Source organism: Vulpes vulpes, chromosome 3, assembly GCF_048418805.1.
Source record: "Vulpes vulpes isolate BD-2025 chromosome 3, VulVul3, whole genome shotgun sequence".
In the NCBI taxonomy this organism is placed as follows: domain Eukaryota; kingdom Metazoa; phylum Chordata; class Mammalia; order Carnivora; family Canidae; genus Vulpes; species Vulpes vulpes.
Window position 1 is genome coordinate 102,712,419 of NC_132782.1, and position 26,552 is coordinate 102,738,970.

General features: G+C 50.6%; 1 protein-coding gene across 4 annotated transcripts in view; it reads left to right on the forward strand.

The window, feature by feature from the left end:
- The first annotated feature begins 306 nt into the window (after nucleotides 1-306).
- ABCC6 (ATP binding cassette subfamily C member 6) overlaps nucleotides 307-26,552 on the forward strand; it is a 49,568-nt gene continuing 23,322 nt past the window's right edge. For 2 of the 4 annotated variants that reach the window (XM_026003172.2, XM_026003174.2), the window contains exons 1-13: nucleotides 307-466; nucleotides 1,322-1,504; nucleotides 3,882-4,007; nucleotides 4,151-4,279; nucleotides 7,583-7,708; nucleotides 8,572-8,633; nucleotides 11,937-12,068; nucleotides 16,498-16,701; nucleotides 18,042-18,219; nucleotides 20,993-21,154; nucleotides 23,103-23,195; nucleotides 24,182-24,385; nucleotides 25,556-25,702. In XM_026003172.2, the coding sequence (XP_025858957.1) occupies nucleotides 431-466; nucleotides 1,322-1,504; nucleotides 3,882-4,007; nucleotides 4,151-4,279; nucleotides 7,583-7,708; nucleotides 8,572-8,633; nucleotides 11,937-12,068; nucleotides 16,498-16,701; nucleotides 18,042-18,219; nucleotides 20,993-21,154; nucleotides 23,103-23,195; nucleotides 24,182-24,385; nucleotides 25,556-25,702 (1,782 nt within the window). In that variant the 5' untranslated portion in view covers nucleotides 307-430. The remainder of the gene's footprint in view (nucleotides 467-1,321; nucleotides 1,505-3,881; nucleotides 4,008-4,150; nucleotides 4,280-7,582; nucleotides 7,709-8,571; nucleotides 8,634-11,936; nucleotides 12,069-16,497; nucleotides 16,702-18,041; nucleotides 18,220-20,992; nucleotides 21,155-23,102; nucleotides 23,196-24,181; nucleotides 24,386-25,555; nucleotides 25,703-26,552) is intronic. The other 2 variants (XM_072753781.1, XM_026003175.2) reach the window with 2 other exon arrangements.

A 26,552-nucleotide genomic window follows, 5' to 3' on the forward strand; every position in this document is an offset into this window, starting at 1 on the left:
CATTTACCGTGTGCTGGACACTGCACTAAACTATTCATTAGTGATCTGAACATCTTCCCTCCACGATACAGACAGACAGCGTTCATGCCGCTTGTTGCAGGGTTGGCGGGTTCTACTGGGATGCCACTGCACTCTCTGGGGCTCAAGGATCCCCTCCCTTGGTGCCACTCAGAGCGTCCCCTCTGATCCTCCTCCGATCACCTCTTCTCACCCCTCTCGCCCCACCCCTGATCACCTCTTCTCACCCCTCTCGCCCCACCCCGTCACTGGGCAGGACCTTGCCCTGGGCTTGGCTATCCCAGAGCTCAAATCTCAGACAAGCCTGCCAGTCTCCGCCCCTTCCAGGACCTGGAGTGTGGCCGAGGAGGTTGCCCGGGGACCAAGGGACAGACCTCGGGGAGGACAGACAGACGGGCACTGGGGGTGCGCGATGGCAGCGCCTGCAGAGCCCTGCCTGGGACCGGCGGTGAGTGTCCCCCTCCTGCCCCACTCTCCTTTTCCGGGCTCGTTAGATCTCCCCAAAAGCTCTCCTCTGTCGGTGATACCGGGGAGGGGAGAGACCACCAAATTCCCAGCCAGACGAAAAGCAGGGGAGAGAGACCCCTTTATCAGATCCTGCCCCCCAGAGACCCTAGCCCTGCTAATGAGGCTTCCAGACCTCCCAGCTGCTGGTGAGCTTTGACCTCTATTTGCACAAAGCTTCAGGACCCCCACCTCTCGGGCTGACTTCCTCTTTCAGCCTGGCTCTTTGCAAAGGACTCTGGGGAGTGACGTTCATGGGGTGGGAGTGAACGTTGCCAGCTCCCAGGATTTCAGGGGCCACCAAGTAAGGCAGTAATAATAACTGATGTTAATAGAGGGCTTACTTTGTACCCAACATCCTACTATGTGTTTTACTGGCAGTAACCCATTTAACTCAACCCTTTGAGGTATAATCTCTGAACACCGCCCCTCCCCGTTTTAGGGAAGGAAACTGAGGCACAGGGAGGATGAAGTTCACAGAGTTGGCCAGCAGTGAAGTGGGGAACAGTAAAGAAAAATAAGCAGGACACCACCCCTTTCCAGCTGGATGACAGTCACCCAAGTTATTTAGTCTCTGGGCCTCAGCTTCCTTATACGAAAAATCAGCATGATGCTTGCCTCGACTTCATAGAGTTGATGTTAGTGTTAAAGGAGTCAAGAATTATAAGGTACTCCAAGGAGTGCCGGGCCCATTCTCACGGCAATGTTAGGAGTCCAAAGGGTTGCCTTGCTCCCTGATGGGGTGAGCTTGGGACCCCTGCACGGTACCATCACAAGGGTGGCCCTGGTGTCCCCTCAGGTCTGGAACTGGACAGAGCCCGAGCCCACTGCTGCACATCTGCTGAATGTGTGCTTCCTGAAAACAGCAGGAGTCTGGATGCCCCCGATGTACCTCTGGGTCCTTGGCCCCATCTACCTCCTCTACATCCACCGCCGTGGCAAGGGCTACCTCCGGATGTCCCCCCTCTTCAAGGCCAAAATGGTAACTGCTGCCTCTGGGAGCCTGTAACCAGACAATGGTTGAGAGGTGGGAGGAGCAAGCTGGAACCCGGCTGAGACCCGACCCTGAAGTGGACACACAGTGTGGGAAACAAGAAGGGGATCTGTTAGTCAAACAGAGTGATCCTGCAAGGCTACAGAGGAAAGCTCTGTAGAATAAGGTCTGCCCCAAATGGATTCCATGATAATAAAATCCATGCATCTGCAGACACACACATCCAGGCACATGCATGTTCCAGCCAGTTTATGAACACCATAACCTGGAACTCCCCAAAGTGTGCAATGGATACTCCTGGGATCCATGAAGTGATTTTAGGATCACACCGGGATGAACTTTTTAAGTTCTTTAACAGTCATGCATTGACTTGTATGCTTCTCCACTGGCATTTCTTTTTTAAAAAGAATATTTATTTACTTGAAAGAGTGTGTGAGAGAGAGAGAGTGCATGAACAGGAGGGAAGGGTAGAGAGAGGGGAAGGAGCAGACTCCCCACTGAGTAGGGAGCTCTTGCAAGACTCTGGGATCATGACCTGAGCTGAAGGCAGATGCTTAACCACTTAATGACTGAGCCACCCAAGTACCTCTCCACTGACATTTCTAAAAACCAATTATTTTTTTTAATAATAAATTTATTTTTTATTGGTGTTCAATCTGCCAACATACAGAATAACACCCAGTACTCATCCCGTCAAGTGCCCCCCTCAGTGCCCATCACCCATTCACCCCCACCCCCCGCCCTCCTCCCCTTCCACCACCCCTAGCTCGTTTCCCAGAGTTAGGAGTCTTCATGTTCTGTCTCCCTTTCTGATATTTACACCCATTTCTTCTCCCTTCCCTTCTATTCTTAACATGGTTATGTATTTGCTTTTGTGTGTTACAAAAACACAGGCATTCCATGTGTGAGCCTTCCTGCTCATCTGGCCCCTTCTCCAAACTTCTGCAAGAACATCCTTCAAGGTTCATTTATCCTCATAACACCTTGTTAATTTTTGTCCTATTGCTGACCACCTATCAAGTGGTTGCATGCTCTTCCTTAAAGGGCCAGATAGTAAATATTTGAGGCTTTGAGGGTCATATAGTCTCCATCCCAACTACTATGCCTCTGTGGCAGGAAAGTGGCCATGGACAACAGTAAATAATCATCACTGGGTTTCAGTAACATTTTATGGATAGTCACTGATATTTGAATTTCATGTAAATTTCACATGTCCTGATATGTTATACTTCCTTGATTTTTGTTTAACACCTGAAAAATGTCAAAACCAGGGGTGCCTGGGTAGCCCAGTTGGTGAAACATCTGACTCTTGATTTCAGCTCAGGTCTTGATCTCAAGGTTGTGAGTTCAAGCCCCATGCTGGGCATGGAGGCTTCTTAAAAAAAATAAATAAATAAATAAAATAAAATAAAATAAAATAAAATAAAATAAAATAAAATAAAATAAAATAAAGAGGGACGCCTGGGTGGTTCAGTTGGTTAAGCATCTGCCTTTAGCTCAGGTCATGATCCCAGGATTGACTCCCATATCGGGCTTCCTCCTCAGTGGGGAGTCAGCTTCTCCATCTCCCTAGGTTCTCCCTGTTTCTCTCTCACACACACACAAATAAATAAATAATTTTAAAAAAAGAGAGAGAGAAATGTCAAAACCATTTTTAGCTCAGAAGTGATAAAAAAACAGGCAGTGGAGATCTCTGGGTGGCGCAGCAGTTTGGCGCCTGCCTTTGGCCCAGGGCGCGATCCTGGAGACCCGGGATCGAATCCCACTTCAGGCTCCCGGTGCATGAAGCCTGCTTCTCCCTCTGCCTATGTCTCTGCCTCTCTCTCTCTCTCTCTGTCTCTCTCTCTCTGTGTGTGTGTGTGTGTGTGACTATCATAAAGAAAAGAAAGAAAGAAAGAAAGAAAGAAAGAAAGAAAGAAAGAAAGAAAGAGAAACAGGCAGTGTGTCAAACTTAGCCTGTCGGTAGTAGTTTGAACCCTAATTTATACTAGCTGAGATGCTTGCAATAGTTTCTTTAATGCTCCCAGGTCCTGTCTTCTCTCCCACCTGCATTCATCACATCACTTTCTCTTGTTCAAAAGAGACCACCACATCTTAGAGAAAGGTCTAGAGACGTACTAGTCCCAACAGAGAGTTTCACCACTCCCGTGGTGCATTATTTATAGGACACTTACAGGTTAAGATCTATCTGCAACAGCCCTTACTGCTTTTTCTTAGGCATCTTTTACACCAGCACTGTTAAAGTCACATTGGTACCTTAGTGGTGCCTCGTCCAGAGCCACTGTCCAGTTGGGCACAGGGTCACTGTCTGGTTTGCCACTGCCTTTCTCTTTGCCCATGAGCCTTATCTAAACCTGTTTCCCAGGTGCTTGGGCTCGCCCTCATAATCCTGTGCACCTCCAGCGTGTCTGTGGCTCTTTGGAGAATCCAGCGGGGCATGCCCCAGGCACCGGAAATCCTCATCCATCCTACCGTGTGGCTCACCACGATGGTAATGACGACCCAGGCTTGCTGGGCTTGCTCCTGGCTGCAGCTTTTCCTGCCCTGGTGGAGGGTGCGGGGCAGAGCGGGGCTCCCCTTCTACCTCCCCACCCCTCCCCACCTTGAGGGGCCCATCCTGCCTCTGCTGTCCAGAGCTTTGCCATGTTCCTGATCCACATGGAGAGGAAAAAGGGTGTCCGGGCGTCAGGGGTGCTGTTTGGATACTGGATGCTCTGCTTTCTCTTGCCGATTACCAGCACTGCCCAGCTGGTCTTGCAAGGGGTAAGTGGAGGCCTGGGGGGGGGGAACCGAGATGCCCATTTCAAGCCTTGGGTCCCATCCTTCCTCCTCCTCTTTTCACACATGACTTAGTGTCTACACAGAGACACACAAAAGGGGACTCCCTCGCACAGGTGTACCCATCATCCCATACATCCTTCATGGACACAGACTCCCATGTCTTACATGCACATGTCACACACTTCATTTGCACACCAGACACACACCTGTATGCCCCTCTGAACGCATTACCCAAGCACAGACTGAGACACACACACGTGCACATGGCCGCCCACACTTGCCACCAGCCAGTGTGTCTGTGTCTTCAAGCTCCCACACCACTCAGGTACATATGACACAGGTTCCCACACTGCACATCCATTCACACATCCTCCCATGAGCCCCCGTGCCCCCCACTTGCCCCGGGCACAGGCACACTGTGAGTTCCCAACCTCAGGGGCTTCCCCAGTGAAATTTGAAAGTGGCCCTGTACACAGAGGGCAAGGAGAGATGAAGGAAGAGGCAGAGCACTCCGGACAGTACAGGGCAAGGCTAGTAAGCAAGAGGATTTACGAGGCTTGTCCCAGGTGCTGCAAGACAAGTAGATCTCTGCACCTGCCTTTCATAATCTTCGACGCTTATAGATGCTTAATGGGGTTCAGTCACATCTACGTCCAGATGGTCTCCATGACATGTTACTCTCTCAAATTTTTGTTCTTGAAAAGGCTCCTAGTGTGGGAAATGGATGGAATGTAATTCCAAGGAAAAGGGAAAACAGTAAAGAGCCTGGGATTACGCCCCCACAACCTCCCAAACACACCTGTGCACACTCTTTCTGTATGTGCATGCACATTTCCCCTCATGCTCACTTACCCTCACCCATGGTCTCATCCGCAGATACATACTCATTTTGCATACCCACTCATTTCTGTCCTGGGAAGTAGCATTTCCATATTAAGGGACACAATGGATCATTTTATCTGCAAAGGGAAAAGTAGCCTAGACCAGGGTTTCTCAACCTCAGGACACAGTGGACAAGAACAGATGGGTAGAGGGAACCATTCTTGCATTGTTGAGATGTTGAGCAGCACCCCTGGCCTCCACCCACTAGATGCCAACAGCACACCCCCCTTATGGTAACCCAGAATGTCTACGGACATAGCCAAACGTTCCCTGGGAACAAATTTGCCCCAGTTGAAAACTGCTTGCAGAGATGTCATGTCCACCCAAGACATCTGATCTAGGGACCCCTTGCAGCAGGCTGTAGGTCATCATTTTTCCAGCTAAATGGTTGCTCCATTCTGCTCCTGAAAGAAAAAGGCAGAGTAACACCATTCCTCTTTACTTTGTAAAGATTTTTACAAAGTAATCTTTGTAACTGAGTTTCTAACAAATGGGAAAATTCTATAGGCCATCCACTGATTTATGAAAAGGGAGGTTCCCACAGTTGACAGACACAGTATAGAAATAATGATACTGTGACCACACATGCTCTGGAGCCCAATCCACACATGCCAGGCCCTGTGGCAGGCTCTTTACATCATGTTTTCATTGGATTCCCACAAGAATGCTCTGTGGCAGATTCTAACAGTCCTGTTTTAAAGACAAGGAAACCAAGGCCAAGAATTTTGAATAGCTTCCCCAAGGTTACATAGCCAAGGAGCACAGAGCCCAAGTCCATCTCCCCCAAATTAAGAACAAACCTCCTGATAGAAAGTTGTAAAAATGGCAATATAGGGAAGGTGGGCCATAATGTGGTTGGAATACCCAATTGTCTACTATCTGGCAAAAACACACAAACAGAAGAGTGTAGAAATCCAGGCGAGGAATTGCAATTTGAAACTAGGGCTCTTGTTTTAAGCCACAAGAACTCAACTCACACTAGCTGAAGGGGGGAAAGGTCCAAAGGGATTTATTTATTAGCTCATAAATGGGAGATCTCCTGGGCTTAGCTGATCCCGGTGTCCAGATGACACCAGATCTCCATTTCTGTCCCTTGGCTCTGCTATGTTAGCTTTGCTCCCCAGTGGGGTAGCCAGAAGAGCCACCAATTGATCCACACTTAATGATCTGCCTGTGAAGCAAACCTGGTAGAAGATCTCTCGATGGTTCTAGCTCTCATTGGCCCAGTGTGGGTCTGGCCTCCATTCCTAATGCAATCACAGTGGCCAGGGGACTGGAACATACTCACTGGTCAGACCTCAGTCACCTGCCCACCGCTTGGAATGGAGTCAGTTCTGCATAAACCACATACCTGAGCATGAGAAAAGAAACTAAGGTGCTCTGACCAGAGGGGCAGCAAAAGCTTGTGGTTTGGATCAGATCATCTGTGTGCACTTGAGCAAGGTACTATGGCTTCTCTGAGCCTTTTTCCACATGAGTAAAACAGAGCAAGTAAACTCCAGCTGGAGTCAAGGTGATGAGACAGTGCCTATAAAGACTCCTGCTTAGGGGCGCCTGGGTGGCTCAGTTGGTTGAGTGTCTGACCCTTGATATCAGCTCAGGTCTTGATCTCAGGATTGCGAGTTCAAGCCCAGCATTCCAGCATTGGGCTCCACGCTGGGTGTGGAGCCTACTCAAAAAAAAAAACAAAAAAGACTACTGCATAGGCACAGGGCAGAGTAAATGCTCAATAAAACCAGTTCCCTTCTGTTTTCTTTAAAGGTTTGCTTATTTTAGGGAGGGTTCATTATGAGCAGGGGGAGGGGTGGAGGGAGAGGAAGAGAGGGAATCTCAAGCTGACTCCCTACTGAGTGTGGAGCCCAATGCAGGGCTCCATCTCAGGACCCTGTGATCATGACCCTGAGATCAAGACCTGAGCCGAAATCAATACCCAGGTGCTTAAGCGACTGAGCCACCCAGGGGTCCCCAAACCAGTTCCCTTCTTAAACCAGAGAACACTGGCCATGAGGAAGAAGAAAGGGAGATTGAGACGGGGGTGGAGGGCTGGAGTGCGGAAAGGCTTTCCTCTGTGGCACAAGGAGAAAGGAAAAGTATTCCCTCGTCTCACATTCCAGGGGCTGTCGCCAATTATCACCTGGCTAAGGGGAGACACCTGGCCCACCATGTGTATAGTCAGAATGTGTGCAAATTGAGTATTCATAAACTGGGACGCCAGGGGTATTGGCTTTCAAACCCTGTGGCTCTGGATCTCTGCCTGGGCCTTGCTCTTAGTCTATGAAACCCCACTCAGCCTTGACCTTTTCTCCCCTTTACAGGTGCCCTGCCCAGCCTGTGCTCTCCAGGGGCCTCAGCTCAGACTTCGGCATGCCAGACTCAATGGGACCTCTGCTTTCTCTCCCACAGGACTTCCGGAGTAACCCCTTCTCTCACCTGGCGACCTACTTGTGTTTGTCTCTGGTGGCGGCACAGTTCGTGCTGTCCTGCCTCGTCGATCAACCTTCCTTCTTCCCTAAAGAACCCCAGCAGTCTGTAAGTTGTCGCGTCTCCCTCACTTCCACGTCTGGTCTCGCTCTCCCCATGGGACAGAAGGGAGCTAAACTAGAGCCCAAGCCTCTAAGCATGTTTCATGCATTCTTTCATTCAGCAAAATGGGTATTGTCTATCTCTGCCCTGTGCCATGGGTTGGCCAACTTTTTCTGATCAGAGCAAGATCGAAAATATCTTAGGCTTTGTGGGCTATATGGTTTCTGTGACAACTATTCAACTCTGCTGTTGCAGCACAGACAGTGTGTCAAAGGAGCGTGGCTGTGTTCCCATAAAATTTTATTTGCAGAGACAGGCAATCTGCCAGTCCCTGATCTGTGCCACAACTAGGTCCTGAGGATGGATGGTGCACAAGCAAATGTAGTCCCTGTCCTCATGCAGCTAACAGCCAGGTCGAGGAACCAGGCATTAACCACATAATCACACAAATATGTGCAAAATTACAATGCGGGGGGGGGGGGGGGGCGCGGCGGCGAGTGCCCTGCAGGAGAAATCTGTGGCCCAAGAGAGTTTACAACAGGCGGTGTTGAACAAGCCTGAGAAATCAGGAAAGTATCTGAGGGAGAGATCGTCTAAAAAAACAAAAAGAAAAATGCTCAGCTACATGAGTAATCAAGTGAAAACTATGGTAGGGCTTTTTAAATCTGAGAATGGAAGGAAAAATAAAAAATTGACATAAGTAATCAAGTGAAAACCATAGTAGGCTTTTGAAATCTATGAGAATGGAAGAAAAAAATCAAAAATGATAATGTGATGGCATTATCTTCCTGGCCTCGGTTCCCTTGCCTTACACCAGCCATGGAACGTGAGACCACGTCCTCCCTCCACCTCGTGTCTTGTCTTTACAGAATCCATGTCCAAAGGCTGAAGCTTCCTTCCTCTCAAGGGCCATGTTCTGGTGGGTTTCTGGGTAAGTAAAGTAGCAGGAAACAGGCCGAGGTGGTGCTCCCGCCACCTGCCTTTGCCACCCTTATTCATCACCACAGCTCTCTCCCTGAGACGTTTCCCCAAGCCAACCAAGGTCAGCCAGGTTTCTCCCTCTCAGTCTCAGTGCTTCTCTGCCAGATTTCAGTGTCCAATATCCACATTCCATCTCATTCACTCACCGAGTGAGACCTGGCTCTCCCTCTTCACTGGCCCATATGGCAAACATTCAGAATTTCCATTTGCCCCTCTGTAAAAGGGGAACAACTCTACCTTCATTAAAAGTAAATTGCTAAATGCTTGTACACAGCAGGTGCTCAACAAAGTCATATCCATTACTCGGCTTCATGCATGCCACAACATCGAGTAAGCACCTACTCTGGGCAAAGTATGGGAAAGACCTCACATCTTTACTCTCCAGAGGCTCCCAGGCTGGCGGAGAAGAAAGATGTTTCTCCAGGGCTAGCGTGCCAGGTGCTGAGGGTGTGCCCACCTGCAGGGTCCCCCTCCTGGCCACACTGTAGTCGGATCTTGGTAGCACCTGGATGTAAATCCTAGCTCCACCACTTCCTGGCTGTGTGACCCCGGGCAAGCTACTTAACTTCTCTGTGTCTCAGTCCCCACACCTGTAAAATGAGGATAAGAAGAGCATCTACCTTATAGGGTGATGAGGATTAAGTGAAATAAGGCTTGTGAGGCACATAGTGTCTGGTCCATTATGAGTATTGCACAAAGTGGTTGGTAAATACACAAACAGGATGCTCTAGGGGGAGGAATGGGTGGGAAGTGCATACAGGTTTGCTAACCAGCTCTAGAGGGGACCTAACCCTCTGTTTCCCAAACGTGGCATTTATGAACCATTCCTCAAGCTGTTTGCCTTATTAGGGTCCAAAAATTTCAGTGAAAACCAAGCCATGTCAATAACCTCTAGATCAGAACTAGATTGATTGAGTTTTCCCTGTGTGTCTGTGTGTCTGTGTTTGTTGTTGTTCTTCTTGTTGTTTGTTTGTTTTTTAAGGAATTTAGAGCCGTGCCTGGGTGGTACAGTCGAGTAAGCATCCGATTCTTGATTTCAGCTCAGGTCATGATCCCAGGGTCATGGGATCGAGCCCCACGTTGGGCTCTGTGCTGGGCGTGAAGCCTATTTAAGATTCTCTCTCTTTCTTCCTCTGTCCCCGTCTGTCTAAAATAAAGGAACTTGGAAAGTTTCAGATGGGAACTTAGGACCACCAAAAAGGACCTTCTCCTTATTATCAGTAAGATTATGGAGATCTGAGTAGAAAACAACACTACTGCTATAGAAGTCTATAATAACTAATCTCTTTTTTAAAAAATATTTTATTTATTCATTCATGAGAGAGGCGGAGATACAGGCCGAGGGAGAAGCAGGCTCCCTGCAGGGAGCCTGATGTGGGACACGATCCCAGGACCCCGGGATCATGACCTGAGCCAAAGGCAGATGCTCAACCACTGAGCCACCCAGCTGCCCCCATAGTAATAACTTCATGTGTATGTGTGTTGGTTCACAAACTGGCCCCCATACCTGGAGGGCAAGGAGACACTGAAGAAAGAGGTAGACCATTCCTATTGGCACAAAGCAGCTTTAAAAATAAGCATGGGGGATCCCTGGGTGGCGCAGCGGTTTAGAGCCTGCCTTTGGCCTAGGATGCGATCCTAGAGACCCGGGATCGAATCCCACATCGGGCTCCCGGTGCATGGAGCCTGCTTCTCCCTCTGCCTGTGTCTCTGCCTCTCTCTCTCTCTCTCTCTCTCTCTCTGTGTGACTATCATAAATAAATAAAAATTAAAAAAAAAAAAGAAAAAAAAATAAGCATGGGAACTCACGGGGCTTGTCCTGGGAGCCACAAGATCGGTTGCTCTCTGCACCAGCCCGCCGGAATCTTAGTGGAGGGCTCAGCGGGGTTCAATCACACCTGCCATCCAGACGGTCTCAATAACACATTGCTCTCTCAAGGTTGCATCCTCGCAATGGCTTTTAGTGCAGGCAGAGTGGACAGGACATATATTCCAAGGACAGGGGAGGGGTGAGGAGACTCCGATTGCCCACGCCCAGCTTATGGGACCACCGTAGGTCACATCCTCTCCATGACCTCCTCCGACGATGTGCCAACTACCATCATCTCCTATACTAGTCTTAAGTGTTGGGACACTGTCTTGTTTTAAAGTGAGAAAATTTTAAAAAATTAAAAAAAAAATAAAGTGAGAAAATTGAGGGCTGCTGGTGGGAAGTGAATTGCCCAAGGTCACAAGGCTGGTAAGTCTCTTCATTTGACAAATCTCTTGCCCTGTGTCAGGAGGCAAGGTTACAGGGGAGGAGAATAAAGGTAAATACTCTTTGTCCCCAAGGAGTTTACCATCCAGTGGAGGAGAAAGATAATGAATAATCACACCAAAAAAAGTAAATCATAATTGCAGCAAGCATTATAAAGAGCAGCTCGGGAAAGGAGTTTATAATAGGGAAATCTACCTGACGGGAGGGGCATCAAGTGGGCATGTAAGGAAATCACGTCTAAGCCTAGAGGTGAAGGATGAGAGAGAGGCCAGGTGAAGAGTGGCAGGGAAAGGGTTCTAAGCCAAGTGATGTGAATCTGCAAAGGTCCTAAGGCCAGACAGCTGGAGAGGTGAATGAGGAGGGGAATGGGGACACTTAAGCTGAGAGTAGATGGGGCACCTGGGTGGCTCCGTGGCTGAGCGTCTGCTTTGGGCTCAGGTCCTGATCCCAGGGTCCTGGGGTCAAGTCCTACATTGGGCTCCCTGCAGGGAGCCTGCTTCTCCCTCTGCCTATGTCTCTGCCTCTCTCTGTGTGTCTCTCATGAATAAATAAAAGCTCTACATAGAATAAGATAAAATAAATAAAATAAAATAAAATAAAATAAAATAAAATAAAATAAAATAAAATAAAATAAAATAAATAGCTGAGGGTAGAGTTCAGGTTTCCAGCTGGGGACTTCTGACTCCTAGGGAGGTCTATTTCCCTTGCCACCCAGGTCATCCCTTGGTTAAGTCCCTTAATCTCTCTGAGTCTCTGTTTTTATCTCATCTATAAAGTGGGTCAATAGTTACTGTGTGAGATGTAATGAGATGATGTTAAACCGAGAAGTGCCCCTACAAATGTCAGGTGTGATCAGGTTAATTGCTTTCATTTTCCTGAGGGGCCAGTAGAGGTGCAGAGAGGTAAAGTGACTTACTTGGGGTCACACAGCGACCAGACGAGGACTCTGCAGGGGGAATGGCAGCAGGAGCGTGCCCCGGTGACCTTCTTTTACAGGCTGGTCTGGAGAGGCTACAGGAGGCTGCTGGGGCCAGAAGATCTCTGGTCACTTGGGCGTGAAAACTCCTCTGAAGAGCTTGTTTCCCAACTCCAAAGGGAATGGACAAGGACCTGCAGCGCAGCTCAGCGGTGAGTGCTTGGAAAATAAGAGCTCGACCCTGTGCTTGGTCAGCAAAGCTCATCATTTGGCCCCAAATACAACCCCAGACCCTACTCTGGGCTTCAATGCCATAGTCCCCACCTGCCAGCTGATCCCACTAAGCATTAACTGACTTTCCTCCCAGAGCGCTTTGCAGGCTCCATAAGGACACAGTGGGTGCTCCTGGAAGCCCCCAGACAAAGCTCCAATGGTGGGATGCCAGGCAGGAAACAGACAGGGGCCAGGGCAGGCGGGCAGGGTCGGGGAGTCGAGGGTTGGGTGGTGGTCCACGACGTGCACGCAGCTATTTACTACTTAACTTGAGGGATTGGTTTCCTGGTTCTTGATTTTCTTATCTGTACAATGGGCATGCCATTAGGCCCTGGCTCATAAGCTCGTGGGGGAGGGAAAAAAATGATTTTGGAAAAGAATTTAGTGAATACCTCACAAATGATGAAAGCACAAGCAGTATCTGTTATCCAGAGGATTTCAAGCTCTTTTGAGTCCTGTCCACTCTGCCTCACTCCTGCCCTCTGTGGCATCTCTGGAAACTTCTGTGGTCCCCTCCGATTCTGAGGAACCAAGGCTGGGGAACCTCTGGTCTACAGAAAAGAGATGTTAGCACAGGATTCATGAAACGTGGGTTGAATGCAGTCTTGCCATTGAGTGGTTGATGACTTCGGACAAATCACGTGACCGTGGTGTTTCAGGGGACAGACGAAAGTGACTTAGCTCTGTGGGAAGAGTTACAGGGTTCCCCTGCATGCGCTAGGATTTTGGGTGGTGGTTGTAGAGAGCTGAACCCTCCAAATTAGAAAAACCAACAGAGAGACCGTCTATTGGCTCACATAGCTGAGAAGGTAGGTCTAGCCTCAGGTGTGGCTGGATCCAGGGACATTGCGTAACGTCCAAACTCTTTCACACCATCCCTCAGCTCAGCTGAGGTCTGTGTATGGGCCTGTTTCGTATCCTGCCAGTGTAGCAACTCCAGCACAATGAGTGTCTCTCCATCCATACAGAAACTGCTAAGGAAGGCCTCTGATTGGCAGGCTCGAGTCATGTGCCAATCAGGGACCAGTCCCATGGCCAGGGGGCAGGCCCCATTCTTGGTGGTCCTTTCAGAGGCACCGTGGAGTGTGTGATTTTTGCAAAAGGAGTAAATGATATGAGCAAACTCATAAAACAGCAACTCACTCCAGCCATATCTTGCTGTACTGCTCCTCCACTCTTCAGTGATTTGTAAGTGCCGGAATTCATTCAAAAGGGCCCTCAAGGGGCCGGGGGTGGGGGGCTCAGTGGTTGAGCATCTGCCTTGGGGTGAGGGTGTGATCCCGAGATCCTGGGATTGAGTCCCGCATCGGGCTCCCCGCAGGGAGCCTGCTTCTCCCTCTGCCTGTGCCTGTGCCTCTGTTTCTCATGAATAAATAAATAAAAAATCTTTTAAAAGCCCCCTCCAGGTCTGGCCCAATCTCTCCCAGCTGTGACCTGCCCCCTAGGGGCATGGGAACTTGGGAGCTAAGCTGGAAACAATCTCTGAAACAGTTAAAGAATCCACAGCAATTGACAGAAGGAAAGGAGGAAGGCAAGGCCTTACAAAGATCCAGCTCAGTTATTTTCTGAGCTAATTACACACACAGAGAACTTTGGTTTTATTTCTAAATTATTTTGCAATTCTCGGGGGAAGGGAGAGGACGTCATCCTGAGAGGTCAGGAACCAGCCACTTGCTGACTAGATGAGATCAATGTTTGGTCCACCTGGTGTTTACTCTTGTGGTTATTTGGGACTTTTGTTTCTTTTCTTTTCTTCTTTTTTTAATGTTGCCAACATTTAAAACATTGGAGACTTCATGCAGAAATCTGGAATTCTCATCTCTTTTAAAGGAGACTGGCAGGTGGCGCCTGGGTGGTTTAGTCTATTAAGTGTCTGACTCTTGATTTCAGCTCAGGTCATGATCTCAGGGTCATGAGATTGAGCCCTGATTGGAGCTCTACACTCAGCGAGGAGTCTGTTTGAGATTCTCTCTCTCCCTCGGCACCCCCCTTGCACTCTCATGCATTCTCTCTCTCTCTCTCTCTCTCTCTCTCAAATAAATAAGTAAATCTGAAATAAAAAATAAAGTACACTGGCAGTGCCAGGGCACATTCCTGGATGGTAACAAGGGAGTGGATCTGGGTAGCAGCTGCCCCAGTGGACAGGGTGTGTGTTCTTTGGTTTGCCACAGTCTCCACCACTTCCTTTTGTTTACCCAACTTAGACCTGGCTGCTCACTCCACCCCTTGCCTCTCCTTGTGGTCATTTGCAAGTCCCACACTAAATGGTCCTTTGGCCCAGAGACCAAAGACCAGACACCATTCTGGAGACCTCCCATGATGGAACGTGAGACCCGCTGTGAAGGAGGAGCCTGGCTACAGAGCCTGCAGGTGGAATGCAGCGATTCAGAATTCTAGAGTGGAGCAGAAATGAGCAAAACATCCAGCTGGAAAGAGGGATCTCCTGGCATACCGCATCTTACAGATGGAAACACTGAGGCTCTGGGAAGGATGGGGACAGCACAGACATTTGAATCTCAGGCTCCTGGCTCCAAGGCAGGAGCAAACCAGGTTGCCTTCCTTCCTTTGACACATCTTTCCAACTTTATGCACCAGGCACACCTATTAGGCCCTTTACACATGTCACATGTTTGTATTTTTCCCATTTGGCAAGTATTTATTGAGTGCCTATTGCATTCTAGAGCCAAATGTGGGGGAAATACAAGTGAAGTCTGCCCACCTGGAGTTCTAACAAGACAAATATATAAAAGTGAGAGTTGGAGCATGGCTTTGAAGGTGAAGTAAATGGTGGGCTGATGGGGAAGGATGGCCAGGTGACAAGAAGGTGACATCTTTCTGGCATTCGAGATCCAAATACCAAAATGTTTGTGAGCAGCAGCCCTGCCCAACTCGTGACAGACCCACATGAGAGATGCCAAACCAAACAAGAAGCTGGGCCATGGTCAAAGGGCAAGACCTTGACTTGTTAGTGAAGGTCTGGCCGCCAGTGCTCACCAAGATCAGTTTCTTTTTTCCCCCTTCTTTCTAAAAATGTTTGTGAGTGGGGCTGACAAAGAGGTGCCATATGCATCACGAATTGAGATCTGGGCTCAAGTCCCTGCTTGGTCCTCACTGTGTGACCTCGAGCAGCTGCCACCACCTCTCGGAACCTCCATGTCCTCCTGGGTTGAATAGGGAGCCTGTGAAACCCACCAGGCAGGGAGGTCAAGAAAAATCAATAAGCCAGTGCATGTAAAGGGCTGATCCCAGTGCCAAGCCCTGGGCCTCAACTCTGTAAACAGGCATTGCTAACCCCCGGAAGTTGTCAGAGCAGAAAGGAGCTCAGAGAGCCCTTTCATGAACAAGGATGCAGAGGACAAAGAGGGCAGTCATCTGCCCAAGGCCACACACCGGCCGGCTCTCCCTCCTCCCACCTCCCCCCAGCTTCCATCTGTGGTTTCATCCAGCCCAGGAGTGCCAGGGCCACGGATGTCAGCTGTGGCCTTCTAAACTGGCTCTGGACCAGCTCTAAACCACCTACGGGCTAGCCAGTTGTGGAAGTGAAAGGGGGGAGCTGCATTAATGGCTCACATAGCTCCTGGGCCCTGAAGACGCAGAGTTGGAATCAAATCCCAGTTCTTCTACTTCCCAACCATGGGCTTTGGACAAGTTCATTCTAACCCTTTATTTCCTTATCTGCGAAATGGGCATAACACCTAACTTGCCAGCTTTAGAGGAGTGAGGAGTGCCTGGCACATAGGAGGTGCTCAGTGCATGTGCATTCCCATCACCACCCCTAATGTCCTAGGGCTGCCCTCCTGCCTGGTCCCTCCCCTGCCCAATTGTCTCATAATGGGGGCCCCTGAGGGGCAAAGAAAAACAGGTGAGGGAGTGTGGCTAGACTCACACCCACTCATCCCAATTGCCATAAAAATGGCCCTGTGATGCCTGGTCCTGCTGGAAATCCAGCTGCTACCTCTGAGAATATTTACAAGGACTGTCATAGTCCATTCGGATGGCTCTAACAAAAATGCCATAAGCTGAAAGGCTTAGAAACAACAGAGACTGGTTTCTCACAGTTCTGGAGGCTGGAGAGTCCAAGATCAAAACACCACAGTTGCGGTGTCTGGTGGGGGCCTGTTTCCTGGTTCATGGACGGCTGTGTCCACACTGTGTCCTCACTCAGAAGGGGGAAGGTGCTGCCTGGGGCCTGTTTTATTGAGGGACTCATCCTGTTCATGAGGGCTCTCCACTCGTGATCTCATCCCCTCCCCAGAGCCCCACCTCCAAATACCATAACTCTGGGGTTAGGGTTCTACATATGAGTTTGTTGGGGGGGGGGGGGCATCTATTGCAATGACCCAGAGCAAATTTCTTCTCTCCCTTAAGGCACACCAAGGCGAGAGAGGTTAAAAGGAAAGGAAGCCGTGACGTAGAAGCCCCAGAGATGGAAGCCTTACTGCAGCAAGAAGGGAGCCAGAGGGGTCCACTGCTGAGAGCCATCTGGCAGGTGTCCCGCTCCACCTTCCTCCTGGCGACCTTTAACCTTGTCATCTGTAGTGTCTTCAGGTTTGCTGTCCCCAAGCTCTTCAGGTGGGTCCAGGCCTTGGGGGCTTTGTGGAGGCTGGTGGTCCCTCCCTTCATGGTGTTCTCCCAGAGCTGGGGGTTGGGGGCTGGGCATCAGCTCTCCTCCTGCCCCGCCTGGTCCTCCAGAGCTGAGGGCACTGGAGGGTTGTTGAAAGGATACTGAGGAGTGGGAGGAAAAATACATGGGAGAGTGATAAACCTCAGGGAGAGAAAATGAATGAACTCTAACCTGAGTGTATCAGTTCGCTTTTGCTGCATAACAAAACAGCCCCAAGGCCAGGGAGCTTACAACCACTTCTTTGGCTCATGATAATGTGGGGCAGCAATTTGGGCCAGGCTCAGCTAGGCAGTTCTTCTTTCCTCAGTTGGGTTCACTCGTGTGCCTGCAGTCACGCCATGAGGCTGGCCCGGGGGACTGGCTGCTCTCAGCGGGGACAGCTTGTCTCTGCTCCACAAAGCCTGCTCCGGCTCATTCCCGTGGCCCCTTGGCAGGGCTCGGAGACACAGATCAAGAGCTGCATGATCGTGAGGCCTCGGGCCTGGAGCTGGCGCAGTCTCGCCGCCACTGTGTTTTCTGGGCCACAGCTGGTTGGACGGCCAGCCCAGATTCAGGGAATGGTGCATTTGTTTGCTGCAGCCGCCCCGACAAAGCATTACAGGCTGGGCGGCTTTGACAGCAGGCATTTATTTTCGCTCAGTTCTGGAGGCTCAAAGTTCAAGATCAAGATTGATTTTATCCAAGGCCTCATTCTTGGTTTGCTGTGTCCTTACAGGGTTTTTCCCCTGAGCATGTGTGCAAATGTCTTAGAATGACACCCACCTTAACAGCCTTATTTTGACTAAATCCCCTCTTGAAAGGCTTGAGCTCCAAATACAGGTGCATTCCAAAGCACCAGAGATTAGGACCTAACAGGGGAGCCCCGGTGGCCCAGCGGCTTAGCACCGCCTTAGGCCCAGGGTGTGGTCCTGGAGACCCTGGATCGAGTCCCAAGTCAGGCTCCCTGCATGGAGCCTGCTTCTCCCTCCGCCTGTGTCTCTGCCTCTCTCTCTGTGTATGTCTTTTATGAATAAATAAATAAAATCTTAAAAAAATAATTTAAAAAAAGGACTTAACATAGGTAAGTCCACGACATAGCCCACGACAGGTGGAGATAAAACACTCACCTCTTGGTTGAAGGAGCCTCAGTCACATTGAAAAGGTGTGCGGATGGTGGGAGAAATCCCTGCACCCGGATTGGCAAAAATATCACCCCCACGGTGTGATCCTCCCCACCTTGCCAGGCTCAGGCAAAAGCAACAGCCATGCATGCCTTCTCTCAGCACCTGTACCCTCCCTCTCTCAAAAGCCTTTTTCTGGAGTTTATCGGCAATCCCACAATCCCAGCCTGGAAAGGGTATGTCCTCGCGGTGCTTCTGTTCCTCTCCGCCTCCCTGCAATCGCTGTTGGAGCAGCACTACATGTACAAGCTCAAGGTGCTGCAGATGAGGCTGCGAACGGCCATCACGGGCCTGGTGTACAGAAAGGTGAGCCCTGGCGGGGAGGGGTATGTCTTTCTCATCCCAATTCATGTATGAATGTTCTAGCTGAGAAGGGTCACATCTTTTATCATCTGTGCCTGAAAAGGCACTCATTCATTACTTTACTCATTCACAGTCTCTCACTACCCTCTCACCTTCTGGGTTATTTCCATAAAACCCTGAGTGATCTGACCCTGGGATCCCCCCCAACTCTATCACGTCATATAAGTTCCTTCTTGCTCAGCCTAGTCTGGCCTCAAACATACCAGGCAACCTCCCACCTCAGGGCCTTTGCTCTTGCTGTTCCTACTACCTGGACACCCTTTCCATTTCTTTTCACGTACCTACCTTCCACTCATCCCCCGTGAGGAGAAAGGGTTAATCTTGGGGCTGTGTGGAAACCAGAAAGAGGTGGGCTGTCAGCTATGTTACCAGGCAACACTTGCTTATGGTAAAAATGACTCCTGACCCTTTGGTAAATTCATTAAGGCTGAAAATTCTGTCAATGGAGTATGAACACCTGGTGGGAAGCCATAGCTTTGGGCTTCTCTTGGGGCAGTGACTCACCCCCTTGGGAGCCCTGAAACTGAAGCCCGCCAGACTATCTGCCTAAGAGATACTAGCTCTTGTGGGGTCTGGAGCATTTGAGCCAGGGTGACCCAGTCCCCATGAGTCCCTTCTCACACCTGCGCTGTTTCCTGGGGGAGAGGCAGTGCAAGGGGAACAGAAGAAGCTCCTGGATGGCCACACGGGCGGCTCCCCATACTGCCTGCCTGCTGTGTTTCCCACCCATGTCTCCCCACCAAGCACACGAGCCGGAGCTCAGGGCTGCCCGACTGGCCTAGTGAGTCCACCTGCTGAGTTGAGGCTGACAGCAAGGCAGCCTGAGGACATTGCTCTTCCCATCCCCACCCTTAGGGAAGCTTTGCTCATCTCTAGGTCAGGCCCCAGCTCTTCCTGCTGGGCTGTCTTCACATTAACGGTGTCTTCTTATTTTCCGTATCCGGTGCTTGGACATCTGGGGCCTTGCCAATCCCTGCCAGGGCTCGCCAATTCCTAGAGGCAGTAAGTGACTCAGCAGGGAGCCTGCTTTCCACGTGCCTACCAACCAACCCCGAGCTCACACTCCGATCGCCCGCTTGTTGGGGCTCTCAACACTCTGGGCCACCACACACTTGCCCTAATCAGCCCAGGGCCAGGGACTGGACCATGAGGGACAACTCCTATTAATAATAATAATGATGGTAATTATTATTATTGAGAATTATTACTAATATTACTGAATAGTATTTTAAAACATGTCTCCCTAACATTCTTCATAACTGTTATTAAAGAATGAGCTTTGGGGCACCTGGGGGGCTCAATCAGTTAAGCATTTGACTCTTGATTTCAGCTCAGGTCGTGATCTCAGGGTCCTGGGACTAAGCCCCACATCAGGTTCCATGCTCAGTGAGAGTCTGCTTCTCTCTCTCTCTCTCTCAAATAAATAATCTTAAAAAAAAAAAAAAAAGGAGCTATGTAAGTCTTTATTTCATTTTCTTCCCAGCTCAAACTGCTCCTGGTTGAGCAAGCTATTCCCCCTCTGTTGTTTACAGTGATATGCCTGGTACTCAGGTCCCTGTGGGGCCCAGAGTACGTACTTGATAAAGATTTGAAGGGTTTTTTTGTTTTTGTTTTTTGTTTTTTTTTGGAGATTTTCTACTGCGTCATTCTGGGCTCACATCTTCACCCCCTTACTTCTTTCCTCATGCACTCAGCAGAGAGGATTGCAAATAGAACTAGGATTCAACAGGCTGGAAGGGGTCCGCTGTGACCCCGGGGTCGGAGCACAGCTGGGACTGCCAGAGAGCCAAGCTGGTGTGTGAGAGGCACGTTGAATGCCTTCAAAGGTTGATCTAACACCCTGTCTGGCTCTTGTGTCTGGTCTTCGTCCTATCTCAGATTCCAAGCCTGACCTAGCCTTGGCTGTAAAACGAGGTTAGGAATTTTGCATTTCATTGATTCCTATCTCACCTTTTTAAGGCTTTTTTTCCTTTTTGTTTCAAGATTTTATCTATTTATTCATGAGAGACACATAGAAAGAGGCAGAGACACAGGAAGAGGGAGAAGCAGGCTCCCTGTGGGGACCCCAATGCAGGACTTGATCCCAGGACCCCGGGGTCACACCCTGAGCCAAAGGCAGATGCTCAACCACTGAGCCATCCAAGTGCCCCTTTTTTAGCCCTTCTGATATCAAGAGGCGTCTCCTGTGTTTTAACTTAATTGCATTGATTTTATGTTTCCTTAGCAATACAAAAATAGAGTGTTTTACTCATGGCGTTCCAGATTGAATGAAATGCGCCAGTACCTGCTCCGTATGGTTGTGGGATGTGCTCTGTCACAGAAAGTGATGACACTGTTCACTTAGCGCAAGGCCTGGGACATAGTTAGCGCTCAGCAAAGGACCACCATGACCGTCATAAACCCAAGGGTTCGACGTGTTATGCTATTAACTTATCACTCCAGTGCTTTAGGGATTTCAGAGCATTTCCATTTTTGTTGTCTCTCTGAATTCTCACAACGGCCCTGGGAGGGCGGCTCTGGGGATTTACTGGCCCACTTTACAGATGAGTGAACAGACCAAGGGCAGACCAGCTTAGATCCAGGCCCGCCAGGTGACTGTGCTCTTCTCCATCCATGCCCTGGGCCTCCCCGCCTCTGTGGGCCTCCCCACCTCCCTCCACCACACTCGTCCTGTCCTGCCCTCTGACTTAGGTCTTCATCTTCCCACCCTGCCCAGGTCCTGGTCCTGTCCAGTGCTTCCAGAAAGGCCAGCGCAGTGGGTGACGTGGTCAACCTGGTGTCTGTGGATGTGCAGCGACTGACTGAGTGTATCATCTACCTTAACGGGCTGTGGCTGCCAATCATCTGGATGATTATCTGCTTTGTCTATCTCTGGCAGGTATGCCATCGTTCAGGGACGTCTGGACAAGGGTATCAATGATCATAGTCATACTGATTATGTGTGTGGAATTCTCCCCAGTACCATCCAGGGGTATTTTGTCAGGGTATGTCATGGTTACTGTACATCTCCTCCTACTGCCCTGACCCCATGGGACAAGGGGGCCAGGACCCTTTCTGACTTGCTAGCTCGTATCCAGGGCCTAGCACACAGAGGGCACATGTCAGGCCCTTCAAACAGTGCCTGACGTGCAGTACATAAATGTTAAATGTTAGGGCCGTCTGGGTGGCTCAGTCGGTTGAGTGTCCGACTCTTGGTTTTGGCTCAGGTCATCGTCACCTCATGGGTTGTGAGATCAAACCCTGCAACGGGCTCTGTGCTGAGCAGGGAGCCTGCATGAGGATCCTCTTCCTCTGGCCCTCCCCTTCTCTCATGTGTGCGCACTCTCTTTCTCTCTCTCTCTCTCAAATAAATAAATAAATCTTTAAGAGTAAATGAATAAATGTTAGATGTTACTATTAGGAAGAGAGAGGGTGAGGAAGGACACTCAGAAAAATGCAGAACAAATGAGTGGGCAGGCCTCTGACCCAAGCAAATCTGCAGAAGACACAGCCATCACTTTCCTGGCCTTTTGCCAGAAGGTCCCTAACATCAGAAAGTCAGCCTGAAATCTTGTTGACGGGGGTTGGAAGGAGTGGACATTGAGTTTGCCACAATTAGATTTTGTAGCAATTTTTCCAAGTGATATTATTTTTGCCAGTTAAAGCTTCACCTTCTCTTCACCTTTTTCTTTTTTTTAAGGATTTTATTTATTTATTCATGAGAAACACAGAGAGAGAGGCAGAGGCACAGGCAGAGGGAGAAGCAGGCTCCCTATGGGGAGCCCAGTGTGGGACTCGATCCCAGGACCCCAGGGTCACCACCTGAGCCAAAAGCAGACTCTCAGCTACTGAGCCACCCAGGTGCCCTCTCTTCACCTTTTTTTTTTTTTTTTTTTTTAATGATTCTCCCAACCCCGGCTGTTGGGCTGTTTGCCTTCTGGGCACTTCTCCATGTGCCCACTGGGTGGCACGATGGCTGCATAAATGAAACAAACTGGCTGGCTCTGTGGTCCAGATTACAAAAGTATTCTTAAAGGCTGAGAGGGGAAACTGAGGGCCACGGTGGCCGTAGGAGTGGAGGTGGGGTTTGTCTAGAAACAGGGTGCAGAGGACCTTGGAAGAAATTTCAAACAACCCCTTCGAAATCATTTACCTTACCCCCACCTCCACATTTTCCACACAGAGAAACCAAAGCCAAGAGGGAACATTCCTGTCCCAAAGTCACAAAGCAGGTGTGGGGTAGGGCTGCCAGACAAAATACAGGACGTCCCGTTAAATACATATTTCAGAGAAATTTTGATTGATTTCTTAGTATAAGTATATCCCAAATATTGCATGGGATATACTTATACTAAGAAGACATTTGCTGTTTTGTCTGAAATTCAAATTTACGAATGCTTCCCCCCCACCCTAAATCAGGCAACCTTGTCAAGGGTGAAATGAAGACTAAGATAATAATTGTATGACACGGGCACTTACTATATGTGATGGGTAATGCTCGACGTCCCTTTCACAGATGGGGACACTACAGCTTAGGGAAGGTAAGTGCCAGTAAGTGCCAGGGTCAGGATTTGAACTCTGACCCTGACCCCGGAGATCCAACTTCAGCATTCTGGCCAGGCGTGCACCCTCGTGACGTACTTGAACACAACCCCACCACCACTGTGTGGGGTGCTTGTTCCCGTCCATGACCAGGAAGGACTCCATCCTCACCAGGCGCCCATCGGCCGCTCTCATCAGCTCCCTTGGAGTCCATTACCTTAGGACGCTAGTCTGACCAAATCCCTTGGGGTCGTCCAGCTGGGCTCCTGGAAGCATCTGGGGACATCCACCCTCTCTGTCTCCAGCTTCTGGGACCGTCTGCTCTCACTGCCATCGCCGTCTTCATGAGCCTCCTCCCTCTGAATTTCTTCATCACCAAGAAGAGGAAACAGCATCAGGTGTGATGTTTGGGGGACGGGACACACCGGGTGGGAAGTGGGAAGGGGAGCCTGCAGGCCACGGGACTGGCACTGGGGCAGGTGCAGGGGGGTGAGGAGGCAAGGGGGGACCAGGTGGTGGGAGCCTTTCCCGTCACTCCTGCCCTCTGCATCTCTGTGGACAGCTGCTCCCCTCGCTCCAAGCACTCAAGCCCCAAGCCAACCCTGGGTCAGCTTTGATGGTCTCTTTTTCTCACATGACGTCCGTCAGCAGATGCGTCCAGAACGGTGCCCCTGTCTCACGTTCCCTGGGTCCCTGCCTCTGTCCTCGCCCCAACCCGGACCTCTCCACACATCCCTCTCAGCTCAGAACCCCGGGAGGAAGGAAGATCTGTCTCACATACCCTTTAATACCCTCCTCCTGTTCCTGTGCCATCGCCCCCCTTGGTGAGACAGCCCCAACTCCTCTGCCTGACCTCTGTGTCCCAATGTGGTCCAGCCCAGCCCCCCACCACGGGTCCCCCCACACCCTCTCTGACCACACTGCCCATCCTCTGGGTCATGCTGTCCCCTTCATCTTCCCCTGTCCACCTCATCCACCCACTCTCTGTGCACCCAGCACCTCCTCACCATAGCTCATGTGTCACTCCCACCTCCAGGAAGCGTTCTGGATGGCACCATGCCCAGGCTGGCTCCCGGCTCTCTTTCCTGCTTCCCTGGTCTTTGGGAGCTTCCCTCTGCGGTGGCACATCACCTCTCACCCACAAAGAGGGCAGAATCCTGGGGACAGGAGGGAGGAGGCACCTACAATGGCCCAGGTGCAAGATGACAGTGATCTGGGCCAGGACTGTGGGGCCAGCCCTGCTGAGAGGCAGACCTCCTGGGGCCTGGTGTGGAGGTTGAATCAACAGCAGTAGCTGAAGGTGGAGTGTGATGGTTTGGGGAAGTAGAATTTCTGACGTTTCCCTGCCCTCTGCCCTCTGCCCTCTTCTCCCCTCTGGTCTTAGGAAGAGCACATGAGGCAGAAGGATTCCCGGGTGCGGCTCACCAGCTGCATCATCAGGAATATGAAGATGGTCAAGTCCCATGGCTGGGAGGGAGCCTTTCTGGAAAGAGTCCTGCATATCAGGGGCCAGGAGCTGGGCGCCATGAGGACCTCCAGCCTCCTCTTCTCTGTGTCCCTGGTGTCTTTCCAAGTGTCCACGTTTCTGGTGAGGTCCCTCTGGTCCCTCTGCAGAGCATAGACTAAGGGAGGGAGCTCTAGGGCGGGATGAGGTAGGCGGAGCCCCCCACCCCCCAGCTCCTGGAGCCCTGCTTTGCAGACCACCCCATCCATCCAAGTGTACCTTTCTGGATCCTTCCCTCTGACAGGGATCCTTGCTTTGTGCTGAGTTAGCTAAGCACTTAGACCATTCCCCTGAAGGCGGCAGTGGCCAATAAGGCCTGGCATTGGCCTGTAGCTGTTGCAGTTTCTAGCCTGGGGATGAGGCAACAGGTGCGGGAAGCTGCGGAGGTAGAGCCCCACGTCCACACCGGCGCTGGCTGTCACATGGCTGCAGTGGCCCTGCACTGGGCACAATGCCTGTCCTGTCCTCCACTGCTGCCGCATCGGCCTTCCTAAAGCATGGCTCTGACTGCAGTCACGCTGCTACCAACAAACCTGCAATGACTCAGTGCCCACAAATAAATAAACAATGCAAACTCTTCATAAGATATTCAAGGCTGGTGGCAGGTGGGCCTCAACACCTATTCCCAGAAGGATTAGAACCTCCCCCTACCCTGATCCTGGGGGGTGTCACCAACAGTAGCAACACTCAGAACCACCAGGACCACCACTCAGAACCATGAGAGCTCCCCAGACAGGATCACTGAGTCACCATCACACCAAGCGACCATCAGGTCATCACACCAAGTGACACCTAGAACCGAAACATCTCCGATACCTAGAACTGAACTACCCCCTAGGGACTCCAGAGCCAGAGATGCCACCAACGCCCACCGCCCTGCCCTCGGGTGCAGACGATAGCTGCAACCTCGGGTCATCTCCAAAGTGTTCTAGAAACACAAGTGCCCCCCATGTCTAGAGCCTCCCAAATGCTACCAAGATCAAATGCACGGTATCCCTAGATGTCTGCAACCAAGAATTTCTGGTCCTCGAATGGGGGCTGCACACACAAGTCCCTTCACCAATACACTCATATTTTTGGTGACACCTATACAGCTGCATGAACTTGGAATGAGGCATGGGGCGCTAGCAGAATTTCGGGCGAGGGGAGGATGGAGCGGGTTTGGCCACGCAGGCCTCCGGACATGTCTCGCTCGCTCAGCTTCCCGGGCCATGCCCCCAGCTCATTGTCCCCCTCATTCTGCCTGTCCCCCAGGTCGCACTGGTTGTGTTTGCTGTGCATACGCTGGTGGCCGAGGAGAATGCCATGGACGCTGAGAAAGCCTTTGTGACCCTCACGGTCCTCACCATCCTCAACAAGGCTCAGGTTTTCATGCCCTTCTCCATCAACTCTGTGGTCCAGGTGAGGCAGGGCGCGGGGAGGCCAGCTGGGAGCTGACCGGCAGGGGTGTAGCAGCAGGGCCCCGCCTCCATGCACCCCCACACTGCCCGCAGAGGAGGAGGATGGATGGGGGGAGGGAGGAAGAGGCAGGGAAACGGAGAGGCAGAGGATATAGGATGTGCCAGCATTCCCACTCCCTTCTCTTTTTTTTTTTTTTTTGAATTAAGATATAATAGGTTTTATTTTTATTTTTATTTTTTATAAATTTATTTTTTATTGGTGTTCAATTTGCCAACATATAGAACAACACCCAGTGCTCATCCCGTCAAGTGCCCACCTCAGCGCCCGTCACCCAGTCACCCCCACCCCCCGCCCACCTCCTCTTCCACCACCCCCAGTTCGCCTCCCAGAGTTAGGAGTCCCTCGTGTTCTGTCTCCCTTCTCGTACAAAGCGTCTTTATTTCGATTCTCTTCCCTTGCCGTGTCCATGCCCACTGTGCCGTGATGGAGGTGATGGCAAGATGATGCTAGGCTGAGGCATCCCTACCCACATGGCCGCCCTAGGTGGACCAAGTCTGGATCCATTTCTGTTAATGGTCTGCTGACCTCCTTGGAAAAGCCACCATCCTCCTCCTGGGTCTCATCTGCATGCAGGATGGCAGCCCGATTGTCCCTATTATGCTAGTAGTTAGGGGAGAGTAGCCAGGAGGTCACTGTCACCATCATCATCACCACCTCCATGCACAGTTTCCCGTGACCTGGAAAGCTGTGTGCTAAGGCCTTGCTGGTGCCTCGGGCTTGGGACACCAGAAGCCTTTCTACATCCTGAGGCACCAGACACCTGAAGCCCGAGTCCTCTTTTTGGCTCTTT